The sequence below is a fragment of the Myodes glareolus genome, chromosome 14 (genome assembly GCF_982192425.1).
Source record: "Myodes glareolus chromosome 14, mMyoGla1.1, whole genome shotgun sequence".
Taxonomy (NCBI): Eukaryota; Metazoa; Chordata; class Mammalia; order Rodentia; family Cricetidae; genus Myodes; species Myodes glareolus.
The window spans coordinates 11,636,819-11,652,441 of record NC_142039.1 but is presented as its reverse complement, the minus strand read 5'-3'; the positions used below and the strand labels follow the sequence as shown (position 1 = coordinate 11,652,441).

The window sequence follows — 15,623 nt, the reverse complement described above, 5'->3', positions numbered from 1 at the left end:
TTCTTAGCATTCTTTTTTTCTTTTTTTCATTTTTTTATTTATTAAAATTTTCCACCTCCTCCCCACCTCCCATTTTCTTTCCCCTCTCCCCACTCCCCCTCCTCCTCCCTCTCCAGTACTAAGAGCAGTCAGGGTTTCCTGCCCCGTGGGAAGTCCAAGGTCCTCCGCCCTCCATCCAGGTCTAGAAAGGTGAACATCCAAACAAACCAGGCTCCCACAAAGCCAGTCCATGCAGTAGAATCAAAACCCAGTGCCATTGTCCTTGGCTTCTCAGTCAGCCCTCATCGACAGCCCCATTCAGAGAGTCCAGTTTGAACACAAGCTCCATCAGTCCCAGTCCAGCTGGCCTTGGTGAGCTCCCATTAGATCAGCCCCACCATCTCAGTGGGTGGATGCATCCCTCACAGTCTTGACTTCATTGCTCATGTTCTCCCTCCTTCTGCTCCGCATTTGGACCTTAGGAGATCAGTTCAGTGCTCCAATGTGGGTCTCTGTCTCTATCTCCATCCATCGCCAGTTGAAGGTTCTTTGGTTTTTTAGCTTTTTTTTGTGATAGTTATGTGATCTTCAGATTATCCTTTATGTTTATTATAGAGATTGATTTTTAAACACCAGGGCCACTCTAACCATTCCTGAACCAAACTTGTTCGGTTGATTTTGTTTCCCTTCCTCTTTATTTGTGTACTCATATATGTATGTTTACCTTTGATTTTTACCTATGTTCACTAACAGACTGGTTTTTCCATTCTTAAGACACACTCAGTTTAACTTTCAGGCCATTACATGAAACATGCATGTATCTGCAAAAGTGAAATTAGGGGAATGCTTGCCTAAACATGTGCAGTACTCTAGGAAACAGTATATTTTGATTACAAAGTCCCCCTCTTTTAGGTATACTCAGCATTGACCTGAATCCAGGAAAATTACTGTCTGAATGAGGTATTTTCAAGTCAAAACAATGGCTTTTTATTTGCTTAGAGACTGTGTTTCATTCTTCCTGTCACTTTATGGTCATCAAAGGGTAGGATCAGACACCGACATTGCTTGGCATAGGTTTCCTTGTGAGTTTTCAATATTCAAGGGAGCTCTCCCTCATGCAGCACAGAGCGTATGATCTTCCAAGCTGCTAAAATATGCTCTCCCTTGTGCATTTGCTGTGAATGTGTCCACGTCAGTTAAAATCTAAAAGCAGTTATTTTCTTAATGTTCAGATTAGATCTTTAATTAAGCTCTCATCCCCTCCAGCATAGACAACAATGTCAAACATGTAAGCCCCAAGAGGTACCAGACTCATTGCATGCATGCATCTCCTTCAGTACATTTTAAAGAGACTTAAAAATAAAACTCCCATGAGAATTTCCTAAGGGCATGTGGAATATCTAATTGTAAACTCTAAAGCTTCATTTAATTTGATTTCAAACTCTATGACAGGCGTTAAAGCAATAAAAATGTTTGTTTAGGTAATTTGCATTCAGTGTTTACTTTTATCAATTAAATTTTATTTTAGATATTTAATATCATACATATGAAGTTCTCTGGTTATTCGCAGAACCTAGTGGTAAATAGTTAGAATGTGATTTTTTTTTTTACCTGAGTTACAGTTGAGTCAGTCCAAGGAGGCCAAGGAGGCCAAGTTCTAAGTGTGCACCAGAACTGGCAACTGACTGTGTGACTTCACATTTGTTTCTGTTTCTTTTTCCAGGATCATTTCTTTATTTTGGTCCACGGCAGTCTACTGGGGTGGCCAGGCTTGGAAGTCCTATCCTTACCAAATCCCCTTCTGCCTCTACTCCATGCCAGGTAACCAGCTCTGCTGAGCCTTCATTGCCTGTTCTGTGGTTCCAGCTTTGAGCTCAGATTGCAGTGATAGCAAGTGCCTGCTTTGTTTTCTTACCACTTTTCATGATGCTTTAAGAGGTGCTGAAAGAACAGCAAGTGCTCTTACTGCTAAGCTAGCTCTACCACTCATCCAGAGTATTTTAACACCAATCATTTGAATAATTGTCTCAATTGCTTTTTAAAATGACAAAATAATTCTCAGACTCTGTCAAGGTTTTATGTATTATCTGAGAATTGTAAGGTCTGGCATAAATATTTCAAAGAAATTTACTTATTCAAAAATGTATTTATCTATTTTAAGCATGGACTAATTTTTGCTTTTCAGATGTAACCTTGGATCATAGCACATATTAATGCAGCACACAAAACATCAGCCCAGAACACTGAAAACGTGTTTACCAACAGACTTGGAATTCCTGTTCCAACAGACTTCTCGCAGCCTGCAAGGCAGGCTGACATGTATGATAGGCCATTGTCTCCACACACTGGATCCCATGTTTTAGTTAAGCAGTTACACCTTGTGTTGCAGTCAGCAAGCACCTTATGATCCTCATACAAAGACTGCTGAATTCTGAAATGATGTAAAATAATGTTAGGGATACAAAATAAAAAAATAAAAAAAGAGGTTTTCAGAAGCTGTTTTGATCTGAAATGCTCTGTTCTCCTAAAAGACTACAAGGTACCACGTACACTGCTCTATTATAGGGCCTGCTAGAGCTTTCATAGTTTTACATCCTTGTCAGTGGGCCTTTCAATAATCTAAAGTGGATGGTCTTTGCCTGATTATTGTTGCTCAAGAGTGTAAACTTAGTTGAATAAAATCAGTTAAGTAAGTGCCTGTTGAGAGGAATCTAAAATAGTGAGAAATGATGGATATTTGCAGAAAAATTACATTTATTGACATTTTTTCAGTGAGTAATTGAGTTTGTTAATGTTGCCAAACACACAACAGGAAGTGAAATTTTCATTCCATTTCAATACAACAGAGAAGGAAGCATATCTGGGTAGGGATTTAGATCTTTGGTTTGCCACTTTCAATTGTGATACATATTGTTTGACCATGACTTTGGAGATAGTGTCTTTACTGAAATGATAAATTTAGTGTACATCCTTCATATGGCCATAAGGATAAAAATTTAATTAAATAATGCCCTGCATTTGGCACATAGTAGGTGTGATGGTTAATTTTCAACTTGAGAGGGGTAAGAACCTGTGTGGAAATGCAGTTTTGGATATGTCTATGATAGTATTTCCAGAAAGGCTGTACAGAAACAGGAAGATCTACCTCTAATGTGGAAGACCTCATCCCATCAGCTAGGGTTCTAAAAAAATACAAAAGTGAAAGCAAGCCAAGCATCGTCTTCGTTTCCTCCATACACAGGCAAGATACTCAGGTACCACATACTCCCCTGTCACACAGCAGAGTCATATTCGTGCAGGAAAGGAAAGGGTTGCATAGAGCTAGGAGAGCAAACCCTAAGTTAAAAAGAAGAACCCAGGATCTGAAACACACCAGTATCAGTGATATTCCTTAAGAAAAGCTGCCAATATGGAGTGGACCTGGCCTAAAACAGAGACTAAGTATGCTATATGACATCCCTATCATGATGGGTAATAACCGGAAGCCATGAACCAAAATAAACCCTTTCTGAACTTAAGTTGCATTTGTCTTGCATTTGAACATGTCAACGGGCAGAGTAATTAAGACAATAGGTATTTACTAAATAATTCTCTGGCCTTCTATAACACCTAACTCTTATACCAGAAGTGTCTGTTCATCTTGTTTATTTTTGCAGATGTTGAGCATACCTCTAAGTCAAAAGATTTAAGTTCATTTTTAAGTCTCTACAGATCCGAAAATAATGGCTAGATCAATACTGAAGAACATAGTAAATTCATGCCTCTAAATATATTTACTCAGACATCCTTGATGATGAATTGCTTATCATCTAGAGTTATAAATCTAATTATGTTTTTTTTTTCAGTTTGGGATAGATCTAAGTATAAGTGCCTGGAGTCTTAATGGGTTGCCAGTTTCTTTTTTTGTTTTTTAACTTTTGCCCCCTCCCACATCTTTGTGGGAATGAAAATTAAAGTCACTGTTTATCTTCCCTCCATTTCTACTTAACCAAATGCCCTCAACATGTTTCTACCTCTCCTTTATTTTAATTAAACTCTAAGTGATAGAATGATATAGATTTTTTTAGAAGCCTCAGGAGCAATTCTCCACACTTTAAAAAGTACTTTACAAGCTTACCTAGCCTTAATTCAAGGTCATACGCTAAGTTATAGATAAAAAGTCACCAAGAGAAAGGAAATGGGATGTATTAATTTTGCCCTCATTCCATGTATTTGGAAACACGTATTAAGAATGCACGGTTTTCTAAGGATTTACTGAATGTCATTGAAAAACTCAGGGGTGTGTGTGTATGTGTATGTATGTGTGTGCGTGTGTGTTGTTATTTTTGAAGATGCCCTGCATATTTCATCACTATATGTTTGTTGATGACCATTATTTATAGTTAGCCATTGAGATGCCAGGTTTTCATCAATGTTGAGGAAACTTTTCTATGTTTTTGGTAAAATGTATAGGTTTGCTGGGGTGATTTTCAATAGATCTCAGTGTGCACCACATTCCTGATGGCTAATCTCAGAACTAAGGCTTTATCCCCAGTAGTTGAGTTAAAGGTTCCCCATTTTAAACGTAAAATGAAAGTGCTTCAAAGAACCACTATAGACTTGCAGACATGTTTGGTTTTATTTTTTGGAAGCCACGGTTTCAATTTTAACCATCTTTCAGCTGGAGAGGAGTCAGGGCTACTGGATAGCACATTCTAGCCTAGAAACAAACAGTAGACTACAAGGGAGGCCATCTGTGGCCAGAGTTACGAATAGCTAATGCTCTCACCCAGAGTCCTTCTCTCAGTGTATAAAATGTCCTTACTTACGAGTGCAGGGTAGTGTATGATGCTTTCAGGAAAGTTACAGAGGAAGCAACCAAATCAAGTTCCTATCTTCTTAGGTAATTGGAGAATTACCTCTACTTCTCTGATTCAAAACATATTGACAACAGTTCTGTTTATGAAGCAAATGCTCTTCATTAAAAAAATAATGCAGGAAAGCAATAAAATAACCCAAGTTGGGCGCTGTGATATGATTAAAGCATCTTATGAAATGATGTGATTATTTTCCCACTCCATAGTCATATCAGGCTGATACCATTAAGGCCAGCTCTTGAAGAGACTTTAAAGGAACCTGAGCTTTTTTCTGAGTCACCTTTTCTAATAGCACAATTTAGGCTCATTTTGTATGAATTACCTTGTACTTTATATATAGTCAGCACATGGCTCCAACATGTACATTGTTCCTACAGCTTGTCATTGTTCACAATGTGGACTTTAATTTAGACACTTCAAAAGTCACTCCAGCCCTGGTGGAAACTGGGCACATTGCCTACAAATAGGAGATAGGACAAACAGAACACATGTGGACCAGAAGTCATCATTTCTCATTGATGTTGAAGTGTAGTTACTGGTTGTAATTAGCTAGGAAATATGAAATATGAAGGATATTAATGTGAGCATTAATATTTTCTGAGTTCACATTTGTTGCTGCAAAAAAAACCACAGCGTTTCACTTTTAGGATTTTGCCATTAAAGTCAGAAAGTAGATAATATGAACCTGGAACTTTCAGGCTTTCTAAATTAATTCTCCAACTATTCTGCAATTATTTTAATGTGGCTTTGCTTGAACATAATTCATAATGTTCTCTTTCAAAACATACACCTGAGAAAACCAGGGCAAAGGTGGATGTGAAGGGGGGTCGTCTTTTATACTAAAGTTCCCAAGGAACAGACACTTCATATCTGAACACGGGTTTCTCAGCCAATGCATGGAGAGGCATATGTGCTATAGGACCGAAGATGTTCTTATTCTAGATGCTAAACTATGTAGCATGTGTGGCAAAAATAGAAACAAAAAAAGTTTGTTGTGAAACCAGAAAGTGGAGGTAGCTGAGAGCAGGGATTACACCAGAGAAAGGGCAAGATAACCATGCCGAGGAGTTCTGAGATAGGGAAGGGTATTATGTAGTAAGAGGGCTGACTTGTTGGGGTTTCTGTCCCTCCTGGTACCCCAACAGCCGGCAAGCAACAAAGAAAATCACACACAGGACTCCATAAGGTTATAAACTGATTGGCTCATTAGGTCAGGCTTCTTGTTAACTCTTATAACTTATATTAACCCATTATTCTCATCTATGTTAGCCATAATGGCTCAGTACCTTTTCCAGCGGGGGCAGCTTACATGTTGCTTCTTCAGTGGTCTGCGCAGGAGTGGCTGAGGAACCTCCTTGCTTCCCAGAATTCTCCTGTTCTCATTGCATCACCTCTACTTCCTGTCTGGTTTTCCCACCTATACTGCCTGCCTGGCCAATCAGCGTTTTATTAAAATATGATTGACAGAATACAGACAATTCTCCCGCATCATTTCCCTCTTTTTTTTTTAAACAAAGGAAAATACCCATAATCCATTTGTTGGGAATGTGGGCATAGTATTTCAGGCTACTTCCTGCTGGTTGGGGGCGCTGATAGTCTTAAGGGGGCCTAAAGAAAATTTAGAGTTATAATCAAGTCATGACTGGAGTATCCTGTGAGTCTCGATCATCTCAGGCAGCAGTCTTGGATCAGTTCTGGATGTAGACCTCTGTCATCTGGGCCATCTGTTCCTATTGGAGATTTTTCAGGTGGCCTCCCTTGGTCAAAGGTGATTATTCTTAACTCTGAATAAATCCAGAGTCTCTCGTTTTCTGTGGAAACAAAAGCAAAATCTCTTCTCCAAAGTAACATACCTTTTGACTTCAGTTTTGAAGCCAAGGTATTTTCAAAATTCCTATCTTGGGTTAGTTCAGCATCATTTATAAACAAAAGTCTTTTAGCAGTTGTTGCTCCTTCCTCAGCAATCAAACAATTTAAAGAGAGCATAATAGCATACAGTATGAAGATTCTCTGTGCATTTTCCATCTTTATGTGGCTTTATTTTAACCTCTATTTCTTTTATTTTTACTTTTACTTTTTGAGACAGGATCTTTGTATATCTTTGTCCTGGAATAACACTGTAGACCAGGCTGTCCTTGAACTCACAGAGATCCTTCTGTCTCTGCCTCCCCAGTACTGGGCTCAAAGGTGTTTGCTACCACACCTTGAACTCACAGAGATCCACGTGTCTCTGCTTCCCCAGTGCTAGGACTAAAGGTGTGTGCTACCACACCTTGAACTCAGAGATCTGTCTGTCTCTGCCTCCCAGGCATTGGGATTAAAGGTGTGTGCTACCACACCTTGAAGTCACAGAGGTCAACTACCTCTGCCACTTAAAGTCTCAGAGGTCAATGTACCTCTGCCTCCCAGGCATTGGGATTAAAGGTGTGTACCATCATACCCTATTTCTCCCTTTCTTTCTTTTTTATTTATAATGACTTTAACCTTTAGCCTGCATATATTTTTAACACACTGTAAATTCTTTAGAGGTTTTCTTCATCTTTGAACCTCTCTTTACTGTATCTCTCTCTCTTTTTTGACTACATGAGTCTTTAAGGAGAAGATTAAAGCCGTAGCTTTGACGGCTAGATCCAGTCCATTTCTTAACTTTCCAGCCTCACGGCTGAGATACCAGCCAGAGCTGTGTTCACTGCCACAACTCTATGGCGTTTCAAGGTCCTTGTTAGCAAGCAAGCTGCAGCATTCTGCTCACAGACCACACTCAGTCGGACTGCCTGCCTGAAAGAGTCAGAGTTTACTCTGGCAGGACGGCCCAGAAAGACGGCACTTCAAAACAGCGCAGCTTTTTTCCTGCTACGGCTGAAAACCGAAAAGCATGCATTCAGCTTTTCATCAACACTGTTTAAGTGTTTCACGGCAGGACCTCTTAGAAGAGCTGCAGGGTTTTGCAGCTAAAGCTGAGTCAGGAAACCTCTCTTAGCTGAGAGCCTTGCTTGCCTCTAGCAAGCAGAGCAGACCTGAGAAATTACTGCTACCATACCAAGAAAACATGTTTTACTCTATTCTTTCCCAAGCTTTCTCTAGCTTTCTGTGGATTCAGTTATCCACGTCTGAGCGCCATATGTAACATGAGGGCCAGCTTGTTGGGGTTTCCATCCCACCTGGTACCCCACAGCTGGCAAATTCCAAAGAGAAAATCACACACAGGACTCCATAAGGTTATAAACTGATTGGCCCATTAGGTCAGGCTTCTTGTTAACTCTTATAACTTATGTTACCCCATTATCTTTATCTACATTAGCCACATTGGCTCCGTACCTTTCTCAGCTGGGCAAGTTACATGCTGCCTCTTCAGTGGTCTGCGCAGGAGTGCCTGAGGAACCTCCTTGCTTCCCAGAATTCTCCTGTTCTCATTGCATCACCTCTACTTCCTGTCTGGTTTTCCCACCTATACTGCCTGCCTGGCCAATCAGCGTTTTATTAAAATATGATTGACAGAATACAGACAATTCTCCCGCATCAGTATTAGTTACTTTTCGGTTGCTATGATAAAATGTCTCACCAAGGCAACTTACAGGAGAAAGAGTTTATTTGGAGTTATGGTTTCAGAGGGATAAGAGTCCATCATAGAGGAGAGGACAACAGCAAGCAGCAGTCATGGCAGCTGCATCAGGAAGCTCACGTCTTGAACCACAAGCACGAAGCAGAGGGAGTAAACTGGAAATGGCTTTAAACTCTCAAAGCCCATCCCAGTGACACACTTCCTCCAGCAAGGTCACACCTCCTAAACCTCCCCCAAACAGCACCACCAACTGGCCAGCAAGTGTTCATACGCCAGAGCTCGTGGAGGGTATTCTCTTTTAAACCAGCCCAGAAGGATTGGGTCAAAGACTGCTAGAGATATGTGGAAAGAGGGAATTTGAGGTAAGTTTTTGAATGCAGATAGATCAACACTGAATAAAGAAGAAAGTTTAAATATCGGGGAAATGGCTTTCAATTCTAAGTGAGATAGATACTAGGGTATTGTTTAGAGACTTAAAAAGAGTCACTAGATCTGACTTACTGATGCCAGTTACCTGAAAAGGGACCTTCCCTTTGTACTAAACTGTATATGTATGTGTGTTTGTGTGTGTATGCTTTTCCACACAGTTTTTTTTTTTTTGCATTAAGAAAACTATGTTTGGGTAGTTTGCCTGCATGTATATCTCTGTATCACATACCTTCCTGATACTCATGGAGTCCAAAAAAAAAGGCGGCAGATCCCCTGGATCTGGAATTACATATGTTTGTGAGCTGCCATATGGGTGCTGATAATCAAACCTGGGTCCTATGGGAGAGCAGACAGTGTTCTTAACCACCCAGGCATCTTTCCATCCCCATTCCCATTTGGAAACATTGTCTCATGTAGACCAGCCTGTCTTTGACCTCACTCTATAGTTGAGGACAATCTTGATCTCTTGATCTTCCTACCTCTTGAGTGCTAGGATAATAGGTATTTGCTATAGTAGATAACTTCAGATCCATATTAATATAAACGTCACAATATAATTATAGAGAATAAAATAAGTTCAATTTAAATTTTCTTTCTAATTTTCAGATAAGTAATTATTCCATGGGAATTTTAAAGGTTCTCGGTGTAGCATAAGCAGGCCTCAAAATTGTTATTTCTATGTCTCAGGATCTCAAGTGCTTCGAATATAAGTATTCAACAATACTCTGCTCTCTGAGAGCTTTGGTTATCAAATGGAGACTTCTTGAATACAATAACTCAGTCTTGAAGAACTATAATCCATAAATATTTTACCTTGGTAAAAACCAGATGTAAAATATTCCAGTCTATATGTTAATATTGTATTCAATTGTCTATAACGGTATAATTTTAAGCATGATTTATAGCTCTGTTTAAAGTGATATCCTATAATGATAAGAAATTTTCTGTGTTGGTCTCAGTATTGTGTATCTCTTGAGCACTTATGATGATGAGAATCACTGAGACACCGAAGAGCTCTCCTTGCTGTGTTTTAATTTACGTTTAAATGTTTACACCATGTTATACCTTTGTAATTTCACTAGTGTTTCTTATCTTCCTCCACTCCCACTGAATATTCTAGATTCCTAAGGATATTTAAGACATTATGCATTATCTATTTTAGATGCTTTCCTTCCCTCCTCCTTCCTTATTCCTTTTTCTTTTCTTTTGCCTTCACTTCCTCTCTAAATGTTTACAGAAATTAAACCCCTATATAGTCCATTTATTCTCTTTTTCTCCTTCAGTGTGTTAATGGAATACCCACTATGCACAGATTGCTGTAATGGGTCTGCAAGGAATTTAAGAGACGCCTCATGTTCTTGAGTTTAAAGCATTGCTTACCAGCATGAGAGTCTTGGGTTTTCACCCTTGATGAGTATCTATTTGAAATCCCAGTTGCACTAAATTTTATTCAATGACTTCTCCCTTAACAGTGCTAAGTTTGAAAAGACTTTGGAAGGTTGCTTGGTCTATACTAAACTGAAGGATTTAAATCTATACAATGCGAATTCTCTTAAATATAACTTGTAAGCTCCTCTGCTGTTGAATATGGATCTCCTTGGCATTTATGTTTAGCGACTATTAAAATGACTTCACACTAGTGAGGAGCTGAGTGACAGGTTGACAGCTCAGATACTGACGGGATATGAGCATCTCCTGCACAACCAGGTTTAAAGCTCTCTTTTGCATATTCACAAGCTGGGAACATGGTGAGACTTACAGCAGGGATCTAAAATTTAATTGCCATAGAGGAACACGGCCCCACTTTCCATGGCATTTAATTAAATGCTTCCTTTGACTTTATATTTCTGATTTACCCGTCAAGGTCTGAACTTAGGTAAGCATGGCAACAAAAATCTGAGATGAAATGGACAACCAGAAAGGTTGCTCTGATCAGGTCTGCACATCTACACAGGAAAATAATGACAAACTGAGACACAGAGTGCTTAGTATCTTGCACTGAAGAACTAGAAAAGAATATTTAAAACATCCTTTTCTTACCAGCCAAAACCCTCTTTTTTTGAATGCACCATTTTTCTTTAAGATCTCTCTACAGCTTTCTTTAGTGCTCTCGATATGATAATGGGTAGGATGAAAAATCACTGTGCATCTGAAGTTCATTTTGTGGAAGTTTTGAAAAAAAATATTATGCAGAATAAATCATCCCCAGACCGAAAGGATTAATCTCTTCCTTACACAGTACCGGGTCCTGAAAGAGTGTCTGGTAAAGGTTGGTAGAACAAATGAGTTCTGGTTTCTCAGAAGCTAACAGAGAATTCCTTTCCTTCCCTTTAGTATATTGTTAAGCCAACAGCCCCTTAGATGCTGTCCTGATTAATAATGACTAAGGAACAAAATGATTAAAATTTTCTAACCCCCTAAAGAATATTTTATGTACCTTATATTATTGATGAATAGTATTCCATTAGCATTCAAGTTCACCAATAATATCATAATAGCAGAATTAATCTACTTATTTATTATAATTTGCTGTATTAAAAAAACTAACTTTCAGAGAAAGCTTTTATTATTTTTGGGTTCGAGTAAAAATAGCATACATAATTATTCCCAATGTTGTAACTTTGAATCATGATTTGTACAACCCAGATTCATAGAAGCAATAGGGTAGGAACCAAGGAAATGTCTCTGGGAGTAGAGTGGAAGGACCCATGGCTATGCTGGCAAAGAAAAATCTTCAAACTTATTTTGTTATGCACATTTTTATTTTGACTTATTGATGCAATTTTGACAAATGTTAAAAATAGCAACTTACACAGATGTAAGTGAAAAAATGCCTTTTTCTCAGGGGAGAAATACAAAGGGCTCAGGGAAAACCATTACTATTTTGTGGAACTGAACATTTTAAGGACAGAAAAAAGTGTCATGTTTATTATTGACTTATTCTGGGGTATTTTAATTTTGTTTTTAAAAGAAATGATTATATGCACTTAGAGGGGTATATATGTGGGTCCATGAAGGTCAGAGAACAACATCCATGAGTTGTTCATCGCTATTGAACATGGGTATTGGCAGCAGCAATAGCCTTACCCTCTAAGTCCTTATGCTGGACCATTATTTTCTTTTTCATTTTATTGAAAATGTTTTTTCTTATATTATATATCCTGATTATGATTTCCCCTCTCTACTCTTCCCAGTTCCTTCTATCCCTTTTCCCTCCTATCCAGATCCACCCTCTTTTATGTCTCTCATTTAAAAAAACAAGTTTCTAAGGAATTATAATATAATATAATATAATATAATAAGATAAAATAAAAACTAACACATTGGAATATGGCAAAACAAAAATAAACAGAAGGAAAAAAGGCACAGGAAACAGATATGTACTCAGAGACTCACACATTCATACTTTCTAATCCTATAAAATCATTAAACTGAGATGCCATCATATACACCCAAAGGACCTGGAGGGTAAAGAGAGAGAAATCTGTAAATAAAATATAACAAAGTAAAGATAGATAATAAGACTAAAATTAAAACAAAAAAAAAGCCTTGATGCAACATTATGAGATGAAGAACCTTCAAAATGGTTCGGTTTGTTTTCTGTGGGCTGTCTGCTGCTGGGCACACAGCCTACCCTCAACAGTAGTTAATTTCCCTAGTGACACTCCCTTAGGGAAAACTAAACTTTCTTTTACTGGTGGTTTTCAATTGGAGATGGTTTCTGGGTGAGAGTTGGGGCCATGTGTCCACTTATTTTAGTTCTAGGACCCCATCTGGTGCAGATTCATGCAAGACCTGTGCAGGGCTGCCTCAGTCTCTATGAGTTTATATGTACTTTGATCATGTTGGTTTAGAAGGCCATGTTTTCTTGACTTTTCTCCATCTCCTGTGGTTTTACATTTTGTTCTTTCTCCAGGGTTCCGTGAGCCCCGAGGGGAGGGATTTGATGGACATCACATTTAGGAGGAGTGTGAGGGCAATCCCGCTACAATATCTGTTATCTTATTGATGGCCTGCTATTTTAAATTATTGACCAACTACACTAGATTGTTAAATGAACATGCATATAATTCCAAACTTTTCTCTACAGGTTCTGTTTTGGTATCATTTATCTGAGCATTCCCGTCTCTCTGTTTTCACAAGAACATCGTTAGATGGCAGCTTGCTAAAGCAGTGTGAAGTTACCAGGCTCCCTGAATCTCAGTGGAGCCAAGCAAAAGTCGATCTCTATGCAAGAGCTGAAGAGTCTACTTTTCCTTTCCAGGTAAGAATGTAAGCAATAAATGCACCTCATCAGAAGGTACGTGTTTCATACTAGTCATTTCAGACAACAAAATAGTACATCCAATGACTATTTGCAGTATTGATGTATTAATGTTCAGGGACAAGTAGATAGCTACTATGACCTAATTGCTCATAATTACATATGGAAGTATAGCAACTATCAAAAATAAAACTTAACATCAGATGGCTAAGAGAAGAGAAATTTGGAAAGAACTTAAGGACTGGAAGGTGAGGAAGAGTGTCCTTAAACAGTGCCACTTAGAAATGACACAGCAGGGTCCACCACGGACATACAGTAGCTATGAATACTGACACAAGGCTGGATCCACCAGAACACATCAAGGATAGAAGGGCCACCCATGATGGCACATCTTTTCTTATGCAGCTAATGAATCAGCTTGCTGGAGGGGAAGAGATTTCATTTTCTCTAAATGGAGTATGGAGGTGATACGATGAGGTTCATAGAGAAAGGAAGAGGGACAGCACAGGGTAAGGAGGATGAATATAATCATAGTTCATTGAATATATGCATAAAAATCTCAAAAGTGAAAAAAAGAGCATTTTCCTAAGTGAGTATGGCATATCTGGGGTGACAAAACTGATTTGGATTGTGGCTACATATTCACCATATGGCTCTCGTCCAATAACACAAGAACATTTGCTAAACTTTGATTTTGTTGTCTTGCTTATTGATAAAAGCAGGTGACTATAGCTCACTCACTAAATGGATGCAGTACTTCCCACTTTTCTGGACTTTGATTTTCTTCTAAATGATTCAATTATTGAAATTCCATCAAATTATGACAAGAAAGTCACAATAGCAGGAGCATGAAGGAGCTGGTCACATGTCTTCTGCAATCAAAAAATAGAGAGAGATAAATGCAAGCCACTGGTTAGATTTCATTTTCTTTTTACACTGCTCAGATAATGGTTTTACCCACTTGGAAGATTAATCAACATAATTAAGAAAATTCCCACAGACAGGCCCAGGAGCCATTCTCCCAAATCATTCTAGATCTGCCAACTTGAAGGTTAACACTGGCTACACGTCTTCTGAAAACCAGCTGCCTCCTCTGAAAATGGAAGCTGGAATGGGAAAAGGGGAGAAGTTGAGCCTCCTCAATGCCCTCTTCTACCATCCCTCAGCAGTTAACTGTGGCTGTTCCGTTCATCAGAAAGAGTGGCAGCAGGTGGCAGCAACATCACTGCAGGTCAGCTCCTGCCAGTAGACATAGAAATATGAAACAAATGTTAATTTTATGACTATTCACTTTATAGAAGCATTATAAGGACTAGATATTTCTAGATAAATGTAAAATATAGAAAAATTCAGCATGAAGTAGCTTACACACAAGGGAGCTGTTATTGTTGCTGTGGTGGTTATTACTTCCATATTGCTTAGAAATAGTGGATATGTAATAATTATTAGGATTCCTTCATTTTTTAAAGGGGAACCCTTTGGTCAAAACTTTGGATTCAATAGTTAGAGACCTCCTTAGTTAGAGAAATCTACTGATTCAATGCCCACATTAATGGATAAGACAGGACTGATGGCTTCTTTTGGGAGAAAACCAAGACTACCCATGAATTCATCTCAGTGTTAGTCACTATTGCCTGTGATAGAAAAAGAAAATGAGGTTAATTTATTTTTTGGTGTTTGTATTCTACATTCCATTGCTTCAATATTTTAATTTTTATTTAGATGGAAATTCATCAAACCAGTCCCTCAGAGTGTGCTGTGTGCTGTTGACTGACGTTGAGGAGAAAAGAGAATAACTGTTGATAGGTCTGGTTGTGTGAGAAATGAGCTGAAATGCCTGCCGTTCCTTTCTGTGACAAAAAATCCTCCACTGTTACTGGAGAATTTCAATAAAGTGTAGACTTCATTCTCTCTAAAATTACTTGTTTGGGGTTTGAGTTTTGGTATTGCTTTGCTTTACAAATTGAGCCTATCCCTCACTATCATGCTAGCTCAGTGGAAGAATGGTTGGTGGCTTTGTGATTTGTGTGTGTGTGTGTGTGTGTGTGTGTGTGTGTGTGTGTGTGTGTGTATGGATGATGTGCTGAACTCAGATGGTGAGTTTCTGATGTGGCTCTGCACTACCGACCCTGTGTTCTCTTCCCATGCCTGTGACTCAGCACCACGCTTTGGCTTTTATTTCCAACAATCCTTGACATTAGGGTTTTGCTGAACCTTATTCATGCTTAATTCAATCAAGAACAAGTGTGAATTCTCCTCTGGACCTTCATCTGTCTTTCTCTAATCCTTTTATATATTTACTGAAGCACACATTTGGTTTAGAAAATACACACAAATGAAAAAAAAATCAAAGGGATGAATCCCTTAATCATTCACGAAATCTTATCATTTTAAGTCTATAATCTCAAATCAGAAATTTCTGAAATTAAACTCGGAGCAGTATTCTTTGAAAAACTGAGAGTTAAAAGCCTAGCTTGACATGAATCGATGTGAGATCTTCTGATAATTTATTTAACTTTGGATTTGTTTTTAC

The 15,623-nt window shown here is 38.5% G+C and overlaps 1 protein-coding gene and 1 long non-coding RNA gene across 4 annotated transcripts in view; one reads left to right on the top strand and one right to left on the bottom strand.

Annotated features, from left to right (window-relative positions):
* The window catches only part of Malrd1 (MAM and LDL receptor class A domain containing 1), a 614,092-nt gene that overhangs the window by 110,229 nt on the left and 488,240 nt on the right, over nt 1–15,623 (top strand). For all 3 annotated transcript variants that reach the window (XM_087896346.1, XM_087896345.1, XM_087896344.1), the window contains 2 exons: nt 1,703–1,800; nt 12,917–13,090. In XM_087896346.1, coding sequence (XP_087752472.1) covers nt 1,703–1,800; nt 12,917–13,090 — 272 coding nt within the window. The remainder of the gene's footprint in view (nt 1–1,702; nt 1,801–12,916; nt 13,091–15,623) is intronic.
* On the bottom strand, nt 6,018–7,622 carry LOC148119755 (uncharacterized). Its single transcript, XR_015734808.1, has 2 exons — nt 7,175–7,622; nt 6,018–7,107 (listed from the first exon to the last, which is right to left on the bottom strand). It is a non-coding gene; the product is annotated as an uncharacterized LOC148119755 (long non-coding RNA).